General features: G+C 37.1%; 1 protein-coding gene across 3 annotated transcripts in view; it reads left to right on the top strand.

Annotated features, from left to right (window-relative positions):
• LARGE1 (LARGE xylosyl- and glucuronyltransferase 1) overlaps window positions 1-21298 on the top strand; it is a 385917-nt gene that overhangs the window by 321389 nt on the left and 43230 nt on the right. For all 3 annotated transcript variants that reach the window (XM_081331422.1, XM_081331421.1, XM_081331423.1), the window contains one exon: window positions 10555-10710. In XM_081331422.1, coding sequence (XP_081187548.1) covers window positions 10555-10710 — 156 coding nt within the window. The remainder of the gene's footprint in view (window positions 1-10554; window positions 10711-21298) is intronic.

A 21298-nucleotide genomic window follows, 5' to 3' on the forward strand; every position in this document is an offset into this window, starting at 1 on the left:
CAGTCATTAAATTGTATCTGATTCTTTGAGACCCCAAGGACCATAGCATGCCAGCTCCCCCTCCTCCACTGTTTCCTGGAATTTGTCCAAATTCATGTTCATTGCATTGATAACACTATTAGTTTTTGAGGCTCAAAAGGGATGGGGTCTGGGGCTTTTGTTTTTGATTTTTTGAGTCTCCAGATAGTAAACTGTGTCCTGAATATCTTTCAAAATGCTCTAAATGTTTAGGAAACAGTTACAGAAGAAAGTGATTTAATTAACCATCCAAGTGAAGCAATGTCCCTTCACTTTTTGGGTGGGTTGTGGGAATAGTCCTTCAGATATTTGCAAAATCCTTTTTCATAATTAAGGAACATTTCCTCTATGAGCACATGAAATTTAAGAGGACTTAGATTATACTCTGAATCTCAGTTTGCGTAGCCAAACTCCTCTCTGTTTTCAACAGCCTCCCAAAGAAACAAACAGCTTTTCCTTCCACAGCAGCCCATTACTTCTCGGATCGCTCTAATTTCTGGCAAGGCTTGCTTTTCTGCCTCTGCTGCCTTAGCTTGCTTACTCCGTGCTAGTCGTCTTGTTTTCCCATTTACTTGTAACAAGAGCTGCCTTATGTGGAAAAAAGGCATTGATTTCCCTCCACTTCCTTGGTCACTTCTCAGACTTCGGCTCCTTTGGACTCAGTGTGGGGCAGCCACCAAAGCTGTGCTTCTCTTTGCTTACATCCACTAACGTTGGCAGGGAGGAATAGGGCAGGATAAGCTGCTCTGCTTTGCCTTGTATTCCCAGCAGGTAAAAAATACAGTGTGGGATCAAGACCAGCAGGCCTGTCCGTGCTCTGCCCAGCATTGGATGGAATTGGGTGGAGATGGGATGAAAGCCCAGGCTGTGCTGCTATGATCATGTTATGGCCTGTTCCTCACTTTTCTTTCCCCCTGTATAACAGAAGCCTTTTACAGGTACCATATGGCTACCTGTATAAAGCATCTGTTGGCTTCAGAATGCTGAAGAGACAAAATTGATCCGTTTCTCTGAAAAGAACTTCACTAAATGGGATTCCTCTGTGATGGCCAAGATTACATTTGGCTCAGTTTATACGCATACCAAGATAAAGCCAAGCTGTCTTATTATGTCTCCTTTGTCTGCCTTTGTCTCTCTTCACCTCAAAGAATTTGCTTTGGCCTTGCTTGCTGGATCTGGCTTCTCCTTTAAGCCATGGATAGCCAAAGAAAGAAATGTGGAAAGTATAGAGGATGGCCTTGAGGGACAGAATGAAGATCCAAGGCAATGTTCAGATAAAAGTTGCCCACACCAAGGAAGTAGTCTACAAAAATGCTTCAGATAGCAGTAGCACCCCAATTCACACAGAGGTAAAAGAGGAAAGCGTATTCAGACTTGAAATATTCTGTTACTGTAGCTGTTCTAACCCAAAAAAGTGCTTTAGGCCCACACAGCATTTGTTTCTTAGTCTGGTCACAGGACATGATTTTAAATCATTGGGAAGAACTTGCATTAAAAGGCGTATGGATCACACATATCACATGCATAGAGCCATGGTGGTGCAGTGGTTAGAATGCAGCATTGTAGGCTAACTCACTGCTTACTCCAAGAGTTTGATTATGAACGGCTCAAGGTTGATTCAGCCTTCCATCCTTCTGAGGTCAGTAAAATGAGGACCTAGATTGTTGAGAGCAATATGCTGACTCTGTAAACCGCTTAGAGAGGGCTGTAAAGCACTAGGAAGCTGTATATAAGTCTAAGTGCTATTGCCATATTTAATATGCAAAGATCCATAGATCCATCCATTGTTTTTGCACACAAATATTAATTGCAGCCTCAGCCACTAAACATTTCCAGCCTTAGGTCAGAGACTGGATTCAGATCCAGTACTCCAACTTAAAAAAAAGATTTTTTTTCTGCTGGATAAAGAGTTTTCAGCCCCAGAAAATTGACAAAGACCACACAGTAATTGAAATCCTATATAACAAATTAATTAATTGTGAATTTCCCCAACAATGAATTCAGTGACCTCACTAAAGGAATCAAGCAAAGAATTTGCTGGTTGTCAAGGATACAACACAGATAATTTGGGCACTGAAAATAATTGCAGAAACTATTTTTTTTTCAACAACAATTCAATAAAAGTTCATTTCAGCAGTAGATTTTAATTACTGACAATATGCCCCTTCCCATAAATCCCTTCCTTAATACTCCTTGTTCAATTGTACCATTATGTTAAACATAATCTGTGCTGAACTAACTCTTGCTTCTCCAGTGATTCAAATCATATACCTTATTGTGAAAAATAAACTACACTAATTAGTTCTGTGCCATCATATCTTCCTATCTATATTTTCTAAAAGAGAACCACCTTGTAAAAACTGTCTGCTAAAATGTCTGTTATTTCAGCACTGTAACCCAAAACAAGCCTTTCAAATTCATCACAACTCTTTTTCATTTGTATTTCTTGCAAGGCCTATAAATTGGACTGGATATAGTTCTGATTGTGAACACTTGCCTTGATCCTTGGCCTTCTTTGTTTTTCATGCTTAGCCATATTTCCTATATCCTCAAAAGCAAATTCAGTTTCTAGAAAATTAGGGTGATTGACTCTTCCTTCAATTATGCAGCTTATATTGGTTTGACATTTCTTGACTGTGGAGTCCTTTTACAGTCTGAGTTTGCTTTACTTACATTAGTTTCATGTAATTACACATTCACTAGCACTGAGGATGTTAGCTAGTCAGGTAATGAAATGTCTACAAGCAAACAACCAAGCTCAAAGAGAGCTCCACAACTTTACAGTTCAATCCTGAGCTACCTTTATTTTCTTGACTATGCTAACAGGGCAATCACATTTTTCAAACAGAAGAGTTATTTTACATTTTATCAAACTAGAATGTAAAATAAAAACAATACATCTTTGTCCTTTTTTGGCAATTGATTTGCTTGTTTATATGCCACCCTTCTCACCATTAAGATGACTCTGCGAACTTACAAACAGTAGAAACATAATTTTAAAGAAAAACTATATAAAAAAAACTAAAAGGAGATGGACAGCATAGGAATGAGATCTTCTTACCCCATTAAGCACCACCAGTGGTGAGTGTCCCCTTGGGCCCCCAAGCCAACCAGTAAAACCAAGTTTTAATACCCTCTGGAAGGCAACAAAGGTGAGGGCAGTTCTCACCACTGGTGGTCAGAGTGTGCCACAGAGCCAGGACCAAAGTGGAAAAGGCTCTTTTCATTGACCCTGCGTGTCAAAATTTCTTAGCAGATAAGGAACAAATTGGGGTAAGATGGTATAAGATCTCTTGCCTTGAGCAGGGTGCAGGCTGCTATAATTAATACTTCGTTGTGCCTGTAAGGTTGCCTAGCTCAACAGAACCGTACTCGGTTTAATAGCGAATCATAGTTTGCCAGTTTGCTTAACATCCATTTGATACGGTTTCCATGCTAAGGTTATTGGCTTTGATATAATGACCCATTGCATATCAGCAAGAATATTATTCACTTCATGACATAAAAAGAGAATATGTAAGCCTAAACTTTATATTACGATGTTTATATATTGTAATGCACTCTTTCCTTTTCTTACTCCAGTATCAAATACAGTATCACAATTTTCATTAGCAAAGTTCCAATATCTCCAATATTAAGAAAGGTTGTTTTTCCCAGAGTCTTTCAGCTCTGAAGGGCAAAACTGATGATCCTGACCTTAAAATATCTGTATTCAGTAGCACATTATGACAAACCTCTATCACTTTCCTAGTTTTTGAAAACTTTGATCCATCAATTTGAAATGCAAATATGCTTCAATTCCAGTGTGGGTACAACTAATTCTGCTTCATTGTAATAAGATAGTTAAATTCCCCAGTTCCTAAAAGGGCTAATCTTCTTTGAGAATGACTTCTTAAGGTTCGTGTAGCATTCAATGGAAGCTTCTGTTCAAAAAAGGTCAGGTTCGTAATAGTTCAACATTCAAACATAAGATAAATATTCATGGAATTCTGTATGAAGTATGTCAATAGGGAAAAATATTGTCAGAAAGACTGTAAGAAAGAGTGGGTTGCTCTGATCAAAGAAGTATTCAAAATTAGGGGTAGCTACTTGCTCTAGAAAAGTTTTCCAGTATTTATTTAAAAATATGTAGCAGTTACAAGGGCGTTTAAGAGGATGGCATCAACATTCATAGTTGAATTATGTGGGATATGAGTTCTGTTGAATTATAATAAATTATGCAGAATTGTGTACATATCAATAGAAGAATTTTCCACCTGATTTCATCCTGACTGGGGCTTATTGTAGTTGGACTTCAATGTTGTAAACTTTAATAACATTATTTTTTTAAAAAAAAGTGTATCTGAACAGAGCCAGGTTGGAAAAAGTTCTACTTCAACCCAATTTATTACTGTAAACCTATTGTTAGAAAATGTGCCATACTTATATGTTAAATGGAAAAGAGAGTATTATTTATAGCATTCATAAATTCTTAAACATTTCAAAAACATAAGAATAAATGCATTTTCTCAGATCTGTGTCCTGTTAAAACTCTTGCTGCCATGACCTTTAATTGGGCAAAATTGTGCATCAAAGGGTAATAATTTCTGAACCATGGTACCTCAAATGAGCTAACTTACAGAATGTGTCCAAAATCTAAAACCCATTGCTCCTATGGGAATAAAATTTGGAGAAGTTGTGGATGCTTCAGTGCTGCTGGTTGCTGCTACACTGCTGAATTGCTGCTGCTGCCACGAGTTTCATTTTCAATGTTCAGTGACTTTCCCAAGAAGGAAGGAAGGAAGGAAGGAAGGATTTAATACAATACAGTATAAGTAAAACACACAAACCTATATTTTTATTTTCTTGAAGAGCAATTGTAGTTGTGTGTGTGTGTCTGTGTATGTATTTAATTACCCTATAAATCTGGCCATGCATGTAAATATAGTAAGAAGAGTGATAAGCATCTGTCTAGTTTAGCGGCTCCCAACCTTTTCTATACCCCGCACCCCTAGAATACTTCTGATATATTCTCGCTTCTCTTACAAACATTTGAAATAATGGCAACAAATTATGCATATACACTATACTTTTGAAAACCCAAGTTTTCGCACCCCCTGGAATATTGTGTCATACTCCTGGTTGGGAACCCCTGGTCTAGTTCTTGTACATATTACTGTACAGATAAAGGAGAATATTTGTTGAAATCAGGGATCCTTGGTTCTCTCTGAGCTCATTTCTCCTACAGTAGTCTTTTGTGTGCTGATTTTGCATCAATATATATATTCCTATTTTTAAAATGTTTAATTATACAGGTAGTCCTCCAGGTATAACAGACCAATTAATGACCATTTGACATTACGACACCGCCCCAAAAGCTACATACAAACCCGTTTCAAAGTTACAATGCCTACAGTGCCTCCACGGTCATTTGCTCTTGCGACCAACCAATAGAGACACTGCACAAACCCATCCACCTATTTTTCTCTCATCTTGCCCCGCTGGGTCCCCGTAGGGCTTGCCACCCCACCGGGATCCACACATTCCTCCCCACTCCCACTCACTTAGCTTTCGAAGCTATCAAGATCTTAGGAAGTCAGGATAAGGGATGGCTGCTCCATTGCTAGTCCGTTGCTGGCACAATCAAGAATAAATCCTGCCATGTTTTTTTCCTCGCTATGCTTTGCTCCCCCAAGGCCCACAGCTCTAGCAGAAAGGTAGTTTTCCTTGCTGGGTGACCTGAGAATAAATCCTGTCACTTTTGCCTTCCTCACAATATTTTTTTCCCCAGGATCAACAGCGCTAGTGTAAAGCAACATAAAGGATTGTGAGGAAAGCAAAACCAGCAGGATTTATTTTCAGCTTACCCAGTGCCAAAAACCGGTAACTTTACACACTAGCTGGCTCTGGGGGAGCAAAGCATAGCAAGGAAAGCAAAACCAGCTTTTTTTCTCAATTGTGTCATGTGGCCCACCAACAGAGGGGCCCTCCCTATTCCAATTTCCTGAGCTCTGGATATCTTTCAATGGTAAGTGTACAGTTGTGAGGTCAGGGGTAGGGGGCCTTGGGGCTGTAGAGAATGCAAGGGACAGAAAGCAGAACATGAGATACCTCAGAGAGTGGGGTGAGGCCTTGGGAGGCGCAATGCAGGTGGGTCTGTGCCTGCACCAGGCCTCTCATGTTCTCCCGCACCTCTGATTCAACGCATGCTCTAATTAATGAATGCATTGGAAAGAGCAGGATGGGGAGGTTGTTAATAACATAGTTATTTAATGTAGATATCAGCTGTAGACACTAATGGACAGGTTCCGTTACTGTCATAAATCAAGGACTATCAGTACATTTTTTAAAAAATAAAGTACAGAAATGCATTCAAAAACAATTTCACTGGAATGGTTCCATGTAGATCTCAGTACTGCATGAAATTCTTGTGCATTCCTGAAGAAGAATGGTTTATACTGTTTGCTGATCTACAAAAATGGAAGTTATCAAAATGGGCAAAGCTTACCAAGATCAAGTCAAAATATATCTGTAATATTTATTTGAGCATTTATATAAAGAGAGATCGTGAGATGGCAATTATGAGATTAGATTTAGAATAGAAACATTAAATTAAAATGTTGTGAGTGGCTGCCAGTGTTATGAACTCTTAAGGTTGAAATATATGGGCTTATTATTAACTCCAAAAGAAGTAGGATTTAAATATTCATAATAATTTCCAGTAGGTGCTGACCTATATTATGTTCAGTTGTAAGTTAAGGCATTTCAATAGTTTTAAGCCTGCATTTAGATTCTGCTCAGGAGCTTGTTCTTATAGAATGCCAACGTATTCTGCAGACGTGGCCTTCTCATCTTTCATAATACTAACCCAGGATTATAAAGATAAACAGAACTATAGAACAGGATTAAAAGAAATGTAGAACTAATTGCACTTACACTTAAGTGGACTTACTATCCAGATGTCTGAGTTGGAAGGTCTTAGAAATCTAATCATAAAATAAATAAAACTAGTTTGTGATATGGCAATGGTGCCTATTTTTGAAGAAAAAGAAATCCCATCAGGCAAACAGATTACTGAGAAAAATTACTTCTCTTAAGTAATTTTTTAGATTGTGATCATTCAGTCAAACCTATGTATTATGCAAGAGCTCTCTTCCAGACAAGGAAACATTTGTATTTTGCTATCTTCTTACTCTCAACTTTAACTGAACTTAATAGCCATTAAATGATTCTGCAACAATATTTGTATCCCATTTTGTTGATGGTGATAATTAGGTATTGCTTTTGTCATCACAAGGCTATTATATTTATGAAAGCCATTGTCCATTTCATGTATTTTTACATATTGAATGTCAAATGACTTGTAACATTTTAATTACAGCATAAGTTAATTCTGTGTTGTATATTTTTATATTTCCTTAATAGTTCTTAAATATTGGACATATACTTATTCTGCCAACCTAGCAGTTCAAAAGCACGTAAAAATGCAAGTAGAAAAATAGGGACCACTACGGTGGGAAGGTAACAGCGTTCCGTGAGCCTTTGGCGTCTACTGTAGTCATGCCGGCCACATGACCACGGAGACGTCCTCGGACAAGCGCTGGCTCTTCGGCTTTGAAACGGAGATGAGCACCGGCCCCTAGAGTCGGAAACGACTAGCACGCATGTGCAGGGGAACCTTTACCTTTACCTTTTTACTTATTCTGTACATGCTTCCCTATAAACAGCACCACTGAAAAAAGGTGACACTAATCAGTTTCACTTATTCTCCTGTAGGCTCCATTAACTTCTGTTCACATATAGATTCCTGACACATCTTCCAGTATTATAACTTTATGAACAGCAAGTCCTTGAGATCCATTAAGTTTTAGACAAACAGAAACTTTCAATTTGTATCTGCCTAGTTCAGGGGTAGGCAACCTCGGATCTTTTATGACTCGTGGACTTCAACTCCCAGAATTCCTGAGCCAGCATGGTTCAGCTTGTAAACCTCTCTCTTTTCCCTCAGCATGGCTGGCTCAGGAATTCTGGGAGTTGAAGTCCACGAGTCATAAAAGAGCCAAGGTTGCCTACCCCTGGCCTAGTTGGCAGATATTAATGAAGTAATTGCCTAGACTGACTATTTTTTTTGTGTGATAATCCCTGATTTGATTAAGACTTATTCTCACTGAGGTCATATCAATCAATCCTCAAGGATTTGTGCAGTCTTCTAGGTTCCATGCACTTCTGCCACAGCAGTTTAAAGAACTAAATATGTACTGCAGATGCAGAAAGATTAAAATGGAGGATCTAGATCAGTGTTTCTCAAGCATGGCAAATTTAAAATATGTGTGCTTCAACTCCCAGTATGCTGGCTGGAAAATTCTAAAAGAGGAAGTCATTTTATTTGCCAAATTTGACAAGGACTAATCTAGATAAATGCATCTTCTTACAAGTCTTCATTTAGCTAACGTCTTCCATATTTGCTTGGTGCCTGGTATTCATGCAAGCTTGGTAAATCTAAAACAACTTCATCCCAAATCCTGAACAAATAATAGTATGACCATGTAGCCTATTTCAAAATACACTCCTCATTTGAAGGGCTGTTCATTTGATACACAGTTTAAACTGGAAGAAGGAATCACATGGCCTTGAACCTGTTTCTCAGTAATTACCATTTGGAGAGCAGTCCCCTTGGTCATATTTTTCCCCGCCAGTATAACAATTGTATTGCTGTTCAAATTACAGTAATCATTTCTAAATTGGTATCTGTGCATATGAATTAACACATATAAATTCCATTTAATTCAATGTCCCTTTTTAATGATGCATTTTCCTCTTTCTTTCCTTTTCTTTTTGACAATTATATGCATTGGTAATGGGCCTGATAAACTGTCCAAATTCCTTTTGGTAAAATGAAAATGTAGTGTAAAGTGTGTCAAGGTCCCTGAGATGTGGTCCCCAGAGACTTCAAAACTTTGTTATTTTCATTTCTATTATAACAAAAGGAAAGTAACATATTCACTATGTTTAATTTACATTAAATTCAAACTGAAATAAAATAAAATCAAGCTTAATTAATATAATATTAAAGAGAAAATCAATTTATGCTGTTAGGAATCAAAAATGAGTTGATGATACATAATCATATAAAAGAACTTCAAAAGGAAATTATCCTCATGTTTTAGGATTGTGTTGATATTTTTTCCTGCTTTCTTCGTTGTATCCTTCCTTTAAAAAATTGACCAATAATTTCCACTTCTACACTTAAGAAAAAGCATTTATCTCCTTCTAAAAATATTTAACTGGTCCTTAAGTGCTCTTTCCTTTATGACCTGCATTAACTTACTTTTTGTTTTCTACAGAGGAAGGCATGTTCTTATTATTAATGCTTTATTGTTCCCTGCTCCTTGGATTTTATGCAGTGGACTAAAAAGGGGTGTTTCTTCAGAGGGTGCTAAATTGTCACTAAATAACGTTATTTCACTTTATTATATGAACATCTCACTGCATTGTGTGCACAGATTCAAAGTTCAAATTACTATAAAACAAAAGGCATAGCTTGGTAGAGCTGTGCTAGTTTTCTAGTCAAAATCTTTTTCTGGATAGTTGAGGTAACTGTTTTCTTCTGTGAGATTTCTGAATTAAGCTTGTTCATTATATTTTATGTTCTCTTTGTTTCACATAACTCATTTTTATTGGCTTTTCCTCAGTAGCCAGTAAGTGATCCTGTGAAACATCAAACTATTTTAGTATCATTACCTAAAGAAGATGTTGTTTTACTAGAAATAGGAACTGTCAAGAAGATACAGTTTGCAAAGCTGTAATGCAGCTGTTGCTTATTCAGCACTTGGCAATCAGTGGCAGCAAAATATATTTGCAACTTAAAGTACTATCTTACCTCTGTCTAATTTTTTTAATGGACATGCAAACTCTTAAAAGCTGAACTTTGGGTGAGTTTCCAACAAAACCCTCTTTCTTTTTCTTCTCCGTATACATTGTTTGGATCTTTTTCAAATTAATGCTTGCAACAATAAATCCTTTTTATAACTAAAATATAACCTCCGTAAAACCTTTTTTTTTCTAATTTGTATTTTTTTTACTAGATGCTTTTTTCCTGAGGGCCTTTCATTCTTACTCCTTTGTCATCTCCCTTTACACTGCCAATAGTAGGATTGTTGATTTGGATTGGAGGGTAGAGAAATGATAAAGGGACTGTTTAACAACTAATCTTTGCAAAGAAACAAGAATGTAAGATGTGATAATTAATAAGACTTTACGTTCAGGCAAAAGACAGCGTGTTTCAAATATCTCTTTGCCCAAGATGTAGATTTGTAGAACAGAGCCCATCAGAGAGATAGAATTCAATAGGTAGGATTTTCTATTATTAATTTTCCTTGGTTTCCTTTAAAAAAGAGGTAAATGTGGAAGTCCCTTAGTGATACCTTTTCCACTGGTATATTCTTATGATTTCTGTACTGAGGAAATGTTGTCAAATGCAAAAACAAAAGAAAAGGCTTATTTAGAAGATAAACCAATGAAGCTGGGTTTTGATGCCTGCATTCTTTTCTCTACCAGGTGATACATTGGAACTCGCCCAAAAAGTTGAGAGTAAAGAACAAGCATGTGGAGTTTTTCCGCAACCTCTATCTGACATTCCTAGAATATGATGGGAACTTGCTGAGGCGAGAGCTTTTTGGATGTCCCAGTGAAGCTGATGTCAACAGTGAAAATGTAAGCTGGCCTTAAACTTGGGGGTGGCTTTGATTTCCACAAACGTATGCAATTTGGAAGGGAGGGAAGGGATTTCTCTCAAACAGAAGATTGCCATTGTGCCAAATATCATTAGCGGGACCAGGAAAATAATTAGCAGAGGTTAATGCATGGCCAGCCCAAGACATTGAGTTCCCTGTGGCAAAGAACTGGACAATACTCCTTTCCATCTCATTATTGAAAGCTGACTGGATTAATAGTTGAATCTTCCTTCAGTGCTGGGTATGAGGGGGGACTTTCACTATTTATTGAGACAAAAGTTCTCCAGATTGCGAGCCCGGCTTTTCTAAAGGGCTTCCAAGCTCCTTAATTTATTTAATTAAGATTGATGCTTTAAGTCAGAACATTTTGTACTAAAAATTCTGAACTAAAATGAACTTTTCTCCAAGAATTGGAATATAGAAGAAAATAGTCTAAAATTTTGTTCCGCCACATAATGTGTGGTGGTGAAGTGATAAAGAAATATATGTTTTTCAAGTTATATGTCCTATATATATTTATATATTGTAAGTGGTATAATGGGAAGGCATTTTAAAGTGCAATTAAAGTGGGTAAATGTATGAAATTTCAGGTAGTTTTCTTCAACAGTAGCTATATACAGAATCTTTTGTCCTTCAAGATACCTATTAAATATAATAGCAGTTTTCATATCACATAGAACAAAACTGGCCATTCAAATCCCTCAACAAAATGGTTCTGTAAATTTAAATTTAGGCATATTTATACTTAGCTTCTTTCTTGTTGTGCAGGTAGTAGCCATTTATCTAATGTATCGGTAAGGAGACTACCGTATGTGATGCACCTAAGTTGATGCTCATCAAAAGCAACAAAGAACCATTAATAGCAAGAGAAAAATGTGCTAGAATGTCATAAGAAGAAGAGTATTGGTGTTTTAGCTTCTGTATATATTGAGTGGTCATGATTGGTTATAACTGTTACTCAGGGTGCTTATATATACCTTATGAGGAAATCTAAACGCCAAAGATTATTTTATGAACTTACAGCCATGTTTTTCAATCCTAGCAACTTTAAGATGGGTGGACTTCCCAGAATTCCCCAGCCAGCATGCTGGCTAGGAAATTTTGGGAATTCAAATCCACCCATATTAAAGTCACTAAAGACACAAAACACTTACTTTTAGGTTTCCCAAATGTGTATCTCCCTGTAACGGTTTGATTAAAGACATCTTTGCATTAATATATTCCAACCCAACAAGATCCATGATGGGAGGTATAAATCAACATCTGTGGAAAGTTGCAGAAGGCCAAATTATCAAGGCTATTCTTCATTTGAGTCAGCTATAATTTCTTTTTTTTTCAAGCTATACAAAAAGTGACCTATTTCTGTTGTGTACACCTTCTATTTTCCAGTATTTGGTGCTATTAAATTAAAAGTGTTGATTATCTGATGGAAATTCTTCAAGATCCTGTACTTTTTATTTTGCTTTGTAGAGACACATTTTCCTAATCTGAAACATGGATCAAGCAGGTACCACAACCTCAGTAAGAGTGGGGATGGTGGCAGACCTCAAAGACAGTAGAAGAGTTATATGTTTATGTGTCTAGCAGGTGCATATTTAATTTGACTTTGAGACAAATATGAAAAGTAGCTAGAAAAACATGGGATTCAGTAGTTTCGGATTCAGCATGTTGATGTCAGTAGCCGTTTTCTTTCCATGGCCATCAATGTGAGCAACATTAATATTTAGTTGTTGGGTGTAGTATGTTATGTAAACACAGCAGTTGCATTTTGTTAACCAGAATTTAGGTATTAGCATTCACACCAGTTATGATGTATTTGAGAACAGTAAAAATCAAAGAGTTTATCCCCAAAGATAGAAGACCTCTGTTGACTTCTCTAATAAGGGCTATTTTAATGGCTAGACTGACACATCCATGTACATTTCTTTGCAAATATTGCATGTTGCCATCTTATTTCAATTTTTCTTAAAAAAATACCTTCCTAACTAGTCTATAGCCTTGGTATTCCCTGGTGGTCCAACTGGCTTAGGAACAATAATTAGATGGGGTTTGTGATTTCAGACACAGTTTTGTTAGAGCAGATTTGCCTTGATCCACAAAAATGACAGATATGATATATGGAAAATAGCGAGAAGATGGGGTTCCCCATTTGAAATACCAATCATTTGTGGTCTTTGGGAAAGAATATTTAATGCCTGTGCAAAATGGTTATGTAATGTACTTCCATCACTTTATAATAGTTGTTTCCTGCAGAGAAATTATTAATGCTGCCATCTCTCCTATATTCTTTCCTAGCCCCAGATATTTTGCAAAATGTGAGTAAAGACCAAACGAAGGAATAACTTTGTTTAGTAGTGCAGCCTATAATCTTCTCTTTCCATATTCAAGTTGAAGTATGGGTGATAATGCAGTCAACTTTGTACTCAGAAAATAAAATAGCAGAATACAGGAGAGGATGATGCTTGTATTTTAAAATGAGCTTCTTTGCACTACATGTAATTTTAGTGCTGAAGGCAGGAAGCAAATTATACATGCCCAGTAGACAAGCTGGCCATTCACAGAAGAAGGCAGAGTTCAAAATTTAAACAGCTTTGCCACTGATAATTTGGGTGCTGGCTGAATGGTAGCCTTCATTGTTTACAAGATCAATGGTTTATGCCTGTAACTGGCAATCTGGCAGTATCAGAATTCACCCTCAAGGGGTTCTTTCAATGTGTAAGCTGTTACAATTTAGCAAGTTGTGTTATTAGAGGTATTGCTTTAGAATTTAATTTGTAATTAAGAGAGCTGGTTTGGAATGCAAATATCTGTTAAATACCTAATGGAGTTCACTTGATTTTATGCTGCCCTCAGTTGTGTTTTGGCCTCATTACAATACACTAAGTACTAAGAACAAGCATTACTATGGGCATAAATTAGATTGCTTTTGCCTTATTCTTTTTGTTTCTTTGCTTATATGCAAAATAATCCATTCTTCCCATATAATAAATATTTTTAACATGCTGTTAGCTCATTTTCCTGTACATTTTTCCTTCTTGAATTTTGCTGTTTTGAGTTAAGGTTAATTGTTGTTTCTACTATTAGTTTGATGATTGACTGTTATGGAAGGATGTAAGTCATAACGTTAAACCAGCTCCACAACTAGCCCCATAGAAAAGGAATGGATCACAGTTTTGTGTGTGTGTGTGTGTTAGTTATATACTTTTAATAAGGTATGTAATCAGGTTTTTTTCTTGTAAAATTGTTATCTGATCATTGCTATAGTAAGGAGAAATAGAGCTGATGTGCGGGAATGCCCTGAACAGTTTACTAGAAGTCTGCATAGCTATGACAACTCTACAAATGATAGTGATCTTCAGAGGAAGAAACACAAAAAATTTGCATACCTCATCTTGGAGCTAAGATGCAGTGTTCAGGACACTCACATGCGTGTAGTTGTCATGTGACAAATTGTCATGTGACAAGTTTTTCCCTTATTTCCCAGAGAGGGAAATAATAAACTTGTTAAAGAACTATTAAGCAACCAAATTTTAAGTTGTGTGAGTTTGGATAGGTGAGGGAGTCCAATTAAATTACCATAGCAGCAAAACCACTCTTTGGAGACAAAAATGGAAGGGGTTAAGAAAGAAGTAAATGCAGAATCTATAAAGTAGAATATATTGAGATTTACCAAATAATAATTCTTGAGAAAATATGTGAAAAAATTATCAACATTAGATAATACTTTCCTGGAAGAAAGTGATTGGTAAACAAGATTTATTTATCAAAACTGAGATCTTTGAGAAGGGCCCACAAATAAACTTGCAGTCATTAGCATGAAGACTGCCTTTCTTGACAAGGTTGCTTTTCTTGACTATGCTCCATTCATATACTTCCCAAAATAACAGCCAGGAATGTAAGTGTACAAGAGGAACAGATTGCTTGTATTTGTGCATGCATCACTTGTGTTGGTTTCTTTCTCTTTCTTGGAAGTATGTTGGGTAGCTCCAAAGCACATAGCACAAAATGCGAGATAGTACCTTGCCCCATACTTCAAGTCTGGAAAATGTTACTGAGGCCAGTTTGATTCTCTGATTTCCTTCATATTTAAGTGATTGTCAGAACTGAATCTAAGCAATTAAATTGTCAACAGAAGAAAATAAAAGCAGAAAATTGAGTTAAATTGAGAATGACTACTTCAATACTTGGAAGAATGCTAATTATTTTTTGGGTATCAACAGGGCAATATTGTATATATACATACTGCTTCTAAAATGTCTTCTGGACAAATTCTTCTTATTTGTGGAGATTTTAAAGTTAAGGTTTTATAGATATTTCTATGTATTTGTAGTAAGACCCCAGCAACACTTTTACAAATTAGAGCAAGTACTTAGTAAGTGAAATTAACTAAGTGAATATTAGATGATAAACATGTATGGGCAAACATCCTTTTTTCCCCTGTGGAAAGCTACTCCTTAGGGATCTGGTTGAAAGAGTACACACTTACACTACTAGCTCGAAAACTGATCTATTAGGCCAACTCTCAGCATGTTCTTCTGTGTGCCCATTCTCTTGATTGATAACAGTTTGAAACTTCATGAAACATAATTAAAAATACAAGTGATTATCTATAACCATTATATCAAAGAGAAAATTTTAAGAGATGCAGCTTCAGGCTAAGTCTCAGATGTGAGAATTATCATGCCTCCAAACAAATATCCTTCTATATAACTGTTAAAGGTGTATTATTTATTTATCTACCCTAATGCAGTCAAAACCAATGTTCTCATCTAATGGTATATACAAAACAAAAATTAAAACTTCTGTGTTTCGATTAAAACTAATTAGAATCATAATAACAATAAACACATCAAAGCCTACCTAAGACACAAAAAGCAAAAGGAAATGAGATGGTATCAAGTGTCCACTTAAGCCAAGGCCTTCCAAATTGGCCCTCCAATTACAATTTTAAGCCTTTTCTGGAAATCCAAGAATACCAGCATTAAAACACAAAAGCAGAGCCTTCCTGCTTTAGCCTTCTGAACCTCTTGAAAATGTTCTGGCCTAACTGTTCTAATAAACCAAATCAATAACAGTTGGAACAGATGCACCTGTAAGCATCCAGGTACCAAGCCATACAAGACCATATGGGTCAGTGCCAGTACCTTAAATTGTAGCTAGTAACCAATCAGTAACCCATGCGGGGCCTACAGAATTAGTATTATATGTTTCCAGTGATGAGAGCCAGTAAGTAAGAAGGCTACCATAGTTGTGAGTTGCAGTTTTTGAGTACTCTTCAAGCAAATATATGACATACTGCAGTTGTCTAGCAGTGAGTTACTGTAGCTAAGTCCTCCTGCCCTAAGGATGGTCACAATTGACACATTCATTAAAACTGGGCATAAAATCATTTTTGTATGAATCAATTTTGCCTCACAAAATAAAGGTCTGCTACTGGAATCCGTAATAATCTTGCTCTCAAAAGACAGGACCATGTTAAACTAGGGCAGTCAGACATGTTGGGACTGCAACATTAATGGAATTGTGACTGGGAATACAGAGGGTTGCAGTCACAGCAAATTTGCAGAGTGCCAGACTGAAGAATTCTGCTCTAGAAGAACAATAATTCACACTTCTAAAGTTTGGTAGGTTGGGAATAAATTTTACTTACCTAAATTAGTTTCCATTTACATAAAAAACCTGGAAAGCCTTTGTGCAGGTAGACACCTTAAACTTCAAATAGTTTGGTAGAACAAAAACATAAGAGCAGCTTAAGTTTTCAGCTCCTGGGATCATTGCTTGCTGCAAGTTTCTAAGATGAAAAGCTGTCTACAATAGGCTGAACTTTAGAGTAAAATTCGTCTAGTGAGAATAACTGTAAATGAGTATGTGGATGGATAGATGGATGGATGGATAGATGGATGGATGGATGAATGGTTCATGTTCAAATCCTGTCAGTTTGCTAGATATACATAATCACATAATTATAAAACATAGGCATGTTATGCATACAAATTAGTTGTATACATCATTCAAATAGATCATAATGTGATCCCTGGAAAGATGTAAGGATCTTTTTGAACAGAATGAGTAGCAATTAAGAGTCCTGTCTGAGATTTTACAAAAAAATTCTAGTTCTCATTGTGAAGTATGTAATGATAACTGGTAAGTGTGCTGAAGTATGATACACTAAAAGGCAAATATTCATTATCTTTTCTCCCCCAAGGTGCATGATTATCTGCTTATTTCTTGATACTTAAGAATCCATCTTCCATTTTTTGAATTAACAGTGCTGACATCCAAATATCACAGAGCAAGCGTGACATTTGGCTTTCCACAAACTTTGCTCATACAGCTCAAATAAGAAGCATGTTAATTAAAATAATAATGTTTACAATTTAGCCTTACAGTCTTAGTCTATAATCCAAAACACTTACAGGTGCATATCCAGCTGTTTAGAAGAAATAGCCTGGGATTTCTTTGAACTACTCAGAAGGATTGATTGCAAAAAGACCAACATTTCATCTATTATGCTTAATCAAAAGTAGATTTACTACCCAAATGTAGCAAACGGAAAATGAATGGAACATTTGTGGTCTTTAGAAAGTGTGAAGAAATTTCTCAGAAAATAGAAAAGGTGTTTCTATTTAATCTGATGGTTCTTACAATTTAATAGAAAGACTTTAAATTCTCTGTAGTTTAGTGACCTGGATCCTAACAATATTGTAGCCTAATGCTCAAGATTCTGAACTTACTAGAAGAAAACTAAAGCTCTGAGATAAAAGTAATAAATTCAGAAATCTCTTCAAGGCAGTGATAAGCTTTTTCAGAGGTGCAAGAGAATCACTTCCTAAGGTCCTGTGGGCAGCTTTCAAATTGCAGAAGCTTTTCCAAGTAACTTGAGCAAGTTGCCAAAAGAAAATAAATAAACCTGTCATAAAAGCAACATGGAAACTGAGTAACAGGAACCAAGATTTCTGATTTACATAACTTCATCTAATTTCCAGGATGCATACATTATATTTTAGCACTATATTTACAATAAATAAATAAATACCACATGCAAACTAGCCATTTCTAGTTTAGGAAAGGATGGGATATAGAATATATTGGATAGGCTATGATAGGGATAGGATACCATAGTAGCCCTCGTTGTAAGCATTTATTTGGGCTATTACTATTAAGCAGAAGAAATGGAGTAGCCTTCATAGTCAATAAAAGAGTAGGAAAAGCAATACTGGGATACAATCCTCAAAATGACAGAATGATCTCAGTTCGAATCCAAGGCAAACCATTCAATATCACAGTAGTCCAAGTCTATGCCCCAACCACCAGTGCTGAAGAGGATGAAATTGACTGGTTCTACGAAGCCCTACAGCACCTTATAGAACTAACACCAAAAAATGATGTCCTTATCATCATGGGGGATTGGAATGCTAAAGTAGGAAGCCAAAAGATAACTGGAATAACAGGCAAGTTTGGCCTTGGAGTACAAAATGAAGCAGGGCACAGGCTGATAGAATTTTGTCAAGAGAATACGATGGTCATAGCAAACACTCTTTTCCAACAACCCAAGAGACGGCTCTACACATGGACATCACCAGACGGTCAACACAGAAATCAGATTGACTATATGCTCTGCAGCCAAAGATGGAGAAGCTCTATACAGTCAGTAAAAACAAGACCAGGAGCTGACTGTGGCTCAGACCATGAGCTTCTCCTTGCAAAGTTTAGGCTTAAACTGAAGAAAGTAGGGAAAAGCACTAGGCCACTCAGGTATGAATTAAACCATATCCCTGTTGAATATACAGTAGAGGTGACAAATAGATTTAAGGAATTAGATCTGATAGACAGAGTGCCTGAAGAACTATGGACAGAGGTTCGCGACATTGTACAAGAGGTAGCAACCAAAACCATCCCAAAGAAAAAGAAATGCAAGAAAGCAAAATGGCTGTCTGAGGAAGCTTTGCAAATAGCTGAGGAAAGGAGGGAAGCGAAAGGCAAGGGAGAAAAACATAGATACGCCCAATTGAATGCAGAATTCCAGAGAATAGCTAGAAGAGATAAGAATGCCTTCTTAAATGAACAGTGCAAAGAAATAGAAGAAAACAATAGAATAGGGAGGACCAGAGATCTTTTCAAGAAAATTGGAGAGATGAAGGGAACGTTTAATGCAAAAATGGGCATGATAAAGGACCAAAATGGCAGGGACCTAACAGAGGCAGAAGAGATTAAGAAGAGGTGGCAAAATTACACAGAAGAACTATACAAGAATGAGCTTAACGTCCCTGATAATCACAATGAGGTGGTCACTGACCTCGAGCCAGACATCCTAGAATGTGAAGTGAAGTGGGCCTTAGAAAAGCTGAGCAACAACAAAGCTAGTGGAGGTGACAGTATTCCAGCTGAGCTATTCAAAATCTTAAAAGACAGTGCAGTAAAAGTGCTACACTCAATTTGCCAGCAAATTTGGAAAACTCAACAGTGGCCACAGGATTGGAAAAGATCAGTTTACATTCCAATTCCAAAGAAAGGCAGTGCCAAAGAATGTTCAAACTATCGCACCATTGCACTCATTTCTCATGCTAGTAAAGTCATGCTTAAAATCCTACAAGCTAGACTTCAGCAGTATGTGGATCGAGAACTACCAGAAGTACAGGCAGGATTTCGAAGAGGCAGAGGAACTAGAGATCAAATTGCCAACATACGCTGGATCATGGAGAAAGCTAGGGAGTTCCAGAAAAACATCTACTTCTGCTTCATTGACTATGCTAAAGCCTTTGATTGTGTGGATCATAACAAACTGTGGCAAGTTCTTCAAGAGATGGGAGTACCAGACCATCTTATTTGTCTCTTGAGAAACCTATATGCGGGTCAAGAAGCAACAGTGAGAACTGGACACGGAACCACTGATTGGTTCAAAATTGGGAAAGGAGTCCGGCAAGGCTGTATACTGTCGCCCTGCCTATTTAACTTATATGCAGAGCACATCATGAGAAAGGCAGGGCTAGATGAATCAAAAGTTGGAATTAAGATTGCCGGAAGAAATATCAACAACCTAAGATATGCAGATGATACCACTCTAATGGCAGAAAGTGAAGAAGAACTAAAGAGCCTCCTGTTGCGGGTGAAGAAGGAGAGTGCAAAACTTGGGTTGAAACTTAACATTAAGAAAACCAAGATCATGGCATCTGGCCCTCTCAATTCCTGGCAAATAGATGGGGAAGAAATGGAGGTAGTGACAGATTTTATTTTCCTGGGCTCCAAGATCACTGCAGATGGGGACTGTAGCCAAGAAATTAAAAGACGCTTGCTCCTGGGGAGGAAAGCCATGGCAAATCTAGACAGCACACTAAAAAGCAGAGACATCACCCTATCAACAAAAGTGCGTATAGTCAAGGCTATGGTCTTCCCAGTTGCAATGTATGGCAGTGAAAGTTGGACCATAAGAAAGGCTGACCGCCAAAGAATTGAATCCTTTGAACTTTGGTGCTGGAGAAGACTCCTGCGAGTCCCTTGGACTGCAAGGCGATCAAACCGGTCAGTCCTAGAGGAGATCAATCCTGACTGCTCTTTAGAAGGCCAGATCCTGAAGCTAAAACTCAAATACTTTGGCCACCTAATGAGAAGGAAGGACTCACTGGAGAAGAGCCTAATGCTGGGAAAGATCGAGGGCAATAGAAGAAGGGGACGACAGAGAATGAGGTGGCTGGATGGAGTCACTGAAGCAGTAGGCGTGAGCTTAAATGGACTCCAGAAGATGGTAGAGGACAGGAAGGCCTGGAGGAATGTTGTCCATAGGGTCGTGATGGGTCGGACACGACTTCGCAGCTAACAACAACAACTATTAAGCAAGCAAGATTATTTTTGCTGTTGCCTGTGATCAGATGGAAGATTCTCTTTGTTTTTAACTGAATGAGAAAACCCATCAGCAGAATGGTGGTCAGATGTGGTCTACAAGACCACATTAGGTAGTTTCTGGCAATTCTGCCAACTCTCAGTCAAAGTACATGTAAAAAGAGCTTGCCCCACAGTTTCATTTACGAAGGAAAGAATAATAACATCAGGCTGTAATTAAAAAAAGAACATTCCATTCTTTAATGGTTTTTTTGCCCTTCTCATATCTAGATTTTATTTATAACAACATGAGTATGTTTAAGTACATATATTCTACAATTAAGATAGTTTAATGAAAAAAATACTTATGCATATAATTGAGTTCAGGCATTAATACAGTATTTTAATGACAAAGAAGCATTTTTGAGCCACTATCTGGAAGCTGGCATTGTTACATGTATAGGATCATACAGTGATCATATTCAGAGATAGAGAGGGAAAGAGGGAACAATGCATGCACACATACAATATAGCTGCTTTCTGGTACTTTTCTTAAGTTGCATTTAATATCGCAAGGAATAAATATAGAGTGGGCAGGTATTTTGCACCATTTTTCTACAGTAGGGAAATAATTTCACAACATTGTTCCATAATGATTAAGTTATTATATCTGTTTAAGAGTTTGAAGTAATCTAAAAATCATTTTGTAACTACAGTACCTAGATAATTGTGGTTTTGCAAGTATAAACATA

The sequence above is a fragment of the Vipera berus genome (genome assembly GCF_964194415.1).
Source record: "Vipera berus genome assembly, chromosome: 6".
Lineage (NCBI taxonomy): Eukaryota > Metazoa > Chordata > Lepidosauria > Squamata > Viperidae > Vipera > Vipera berus.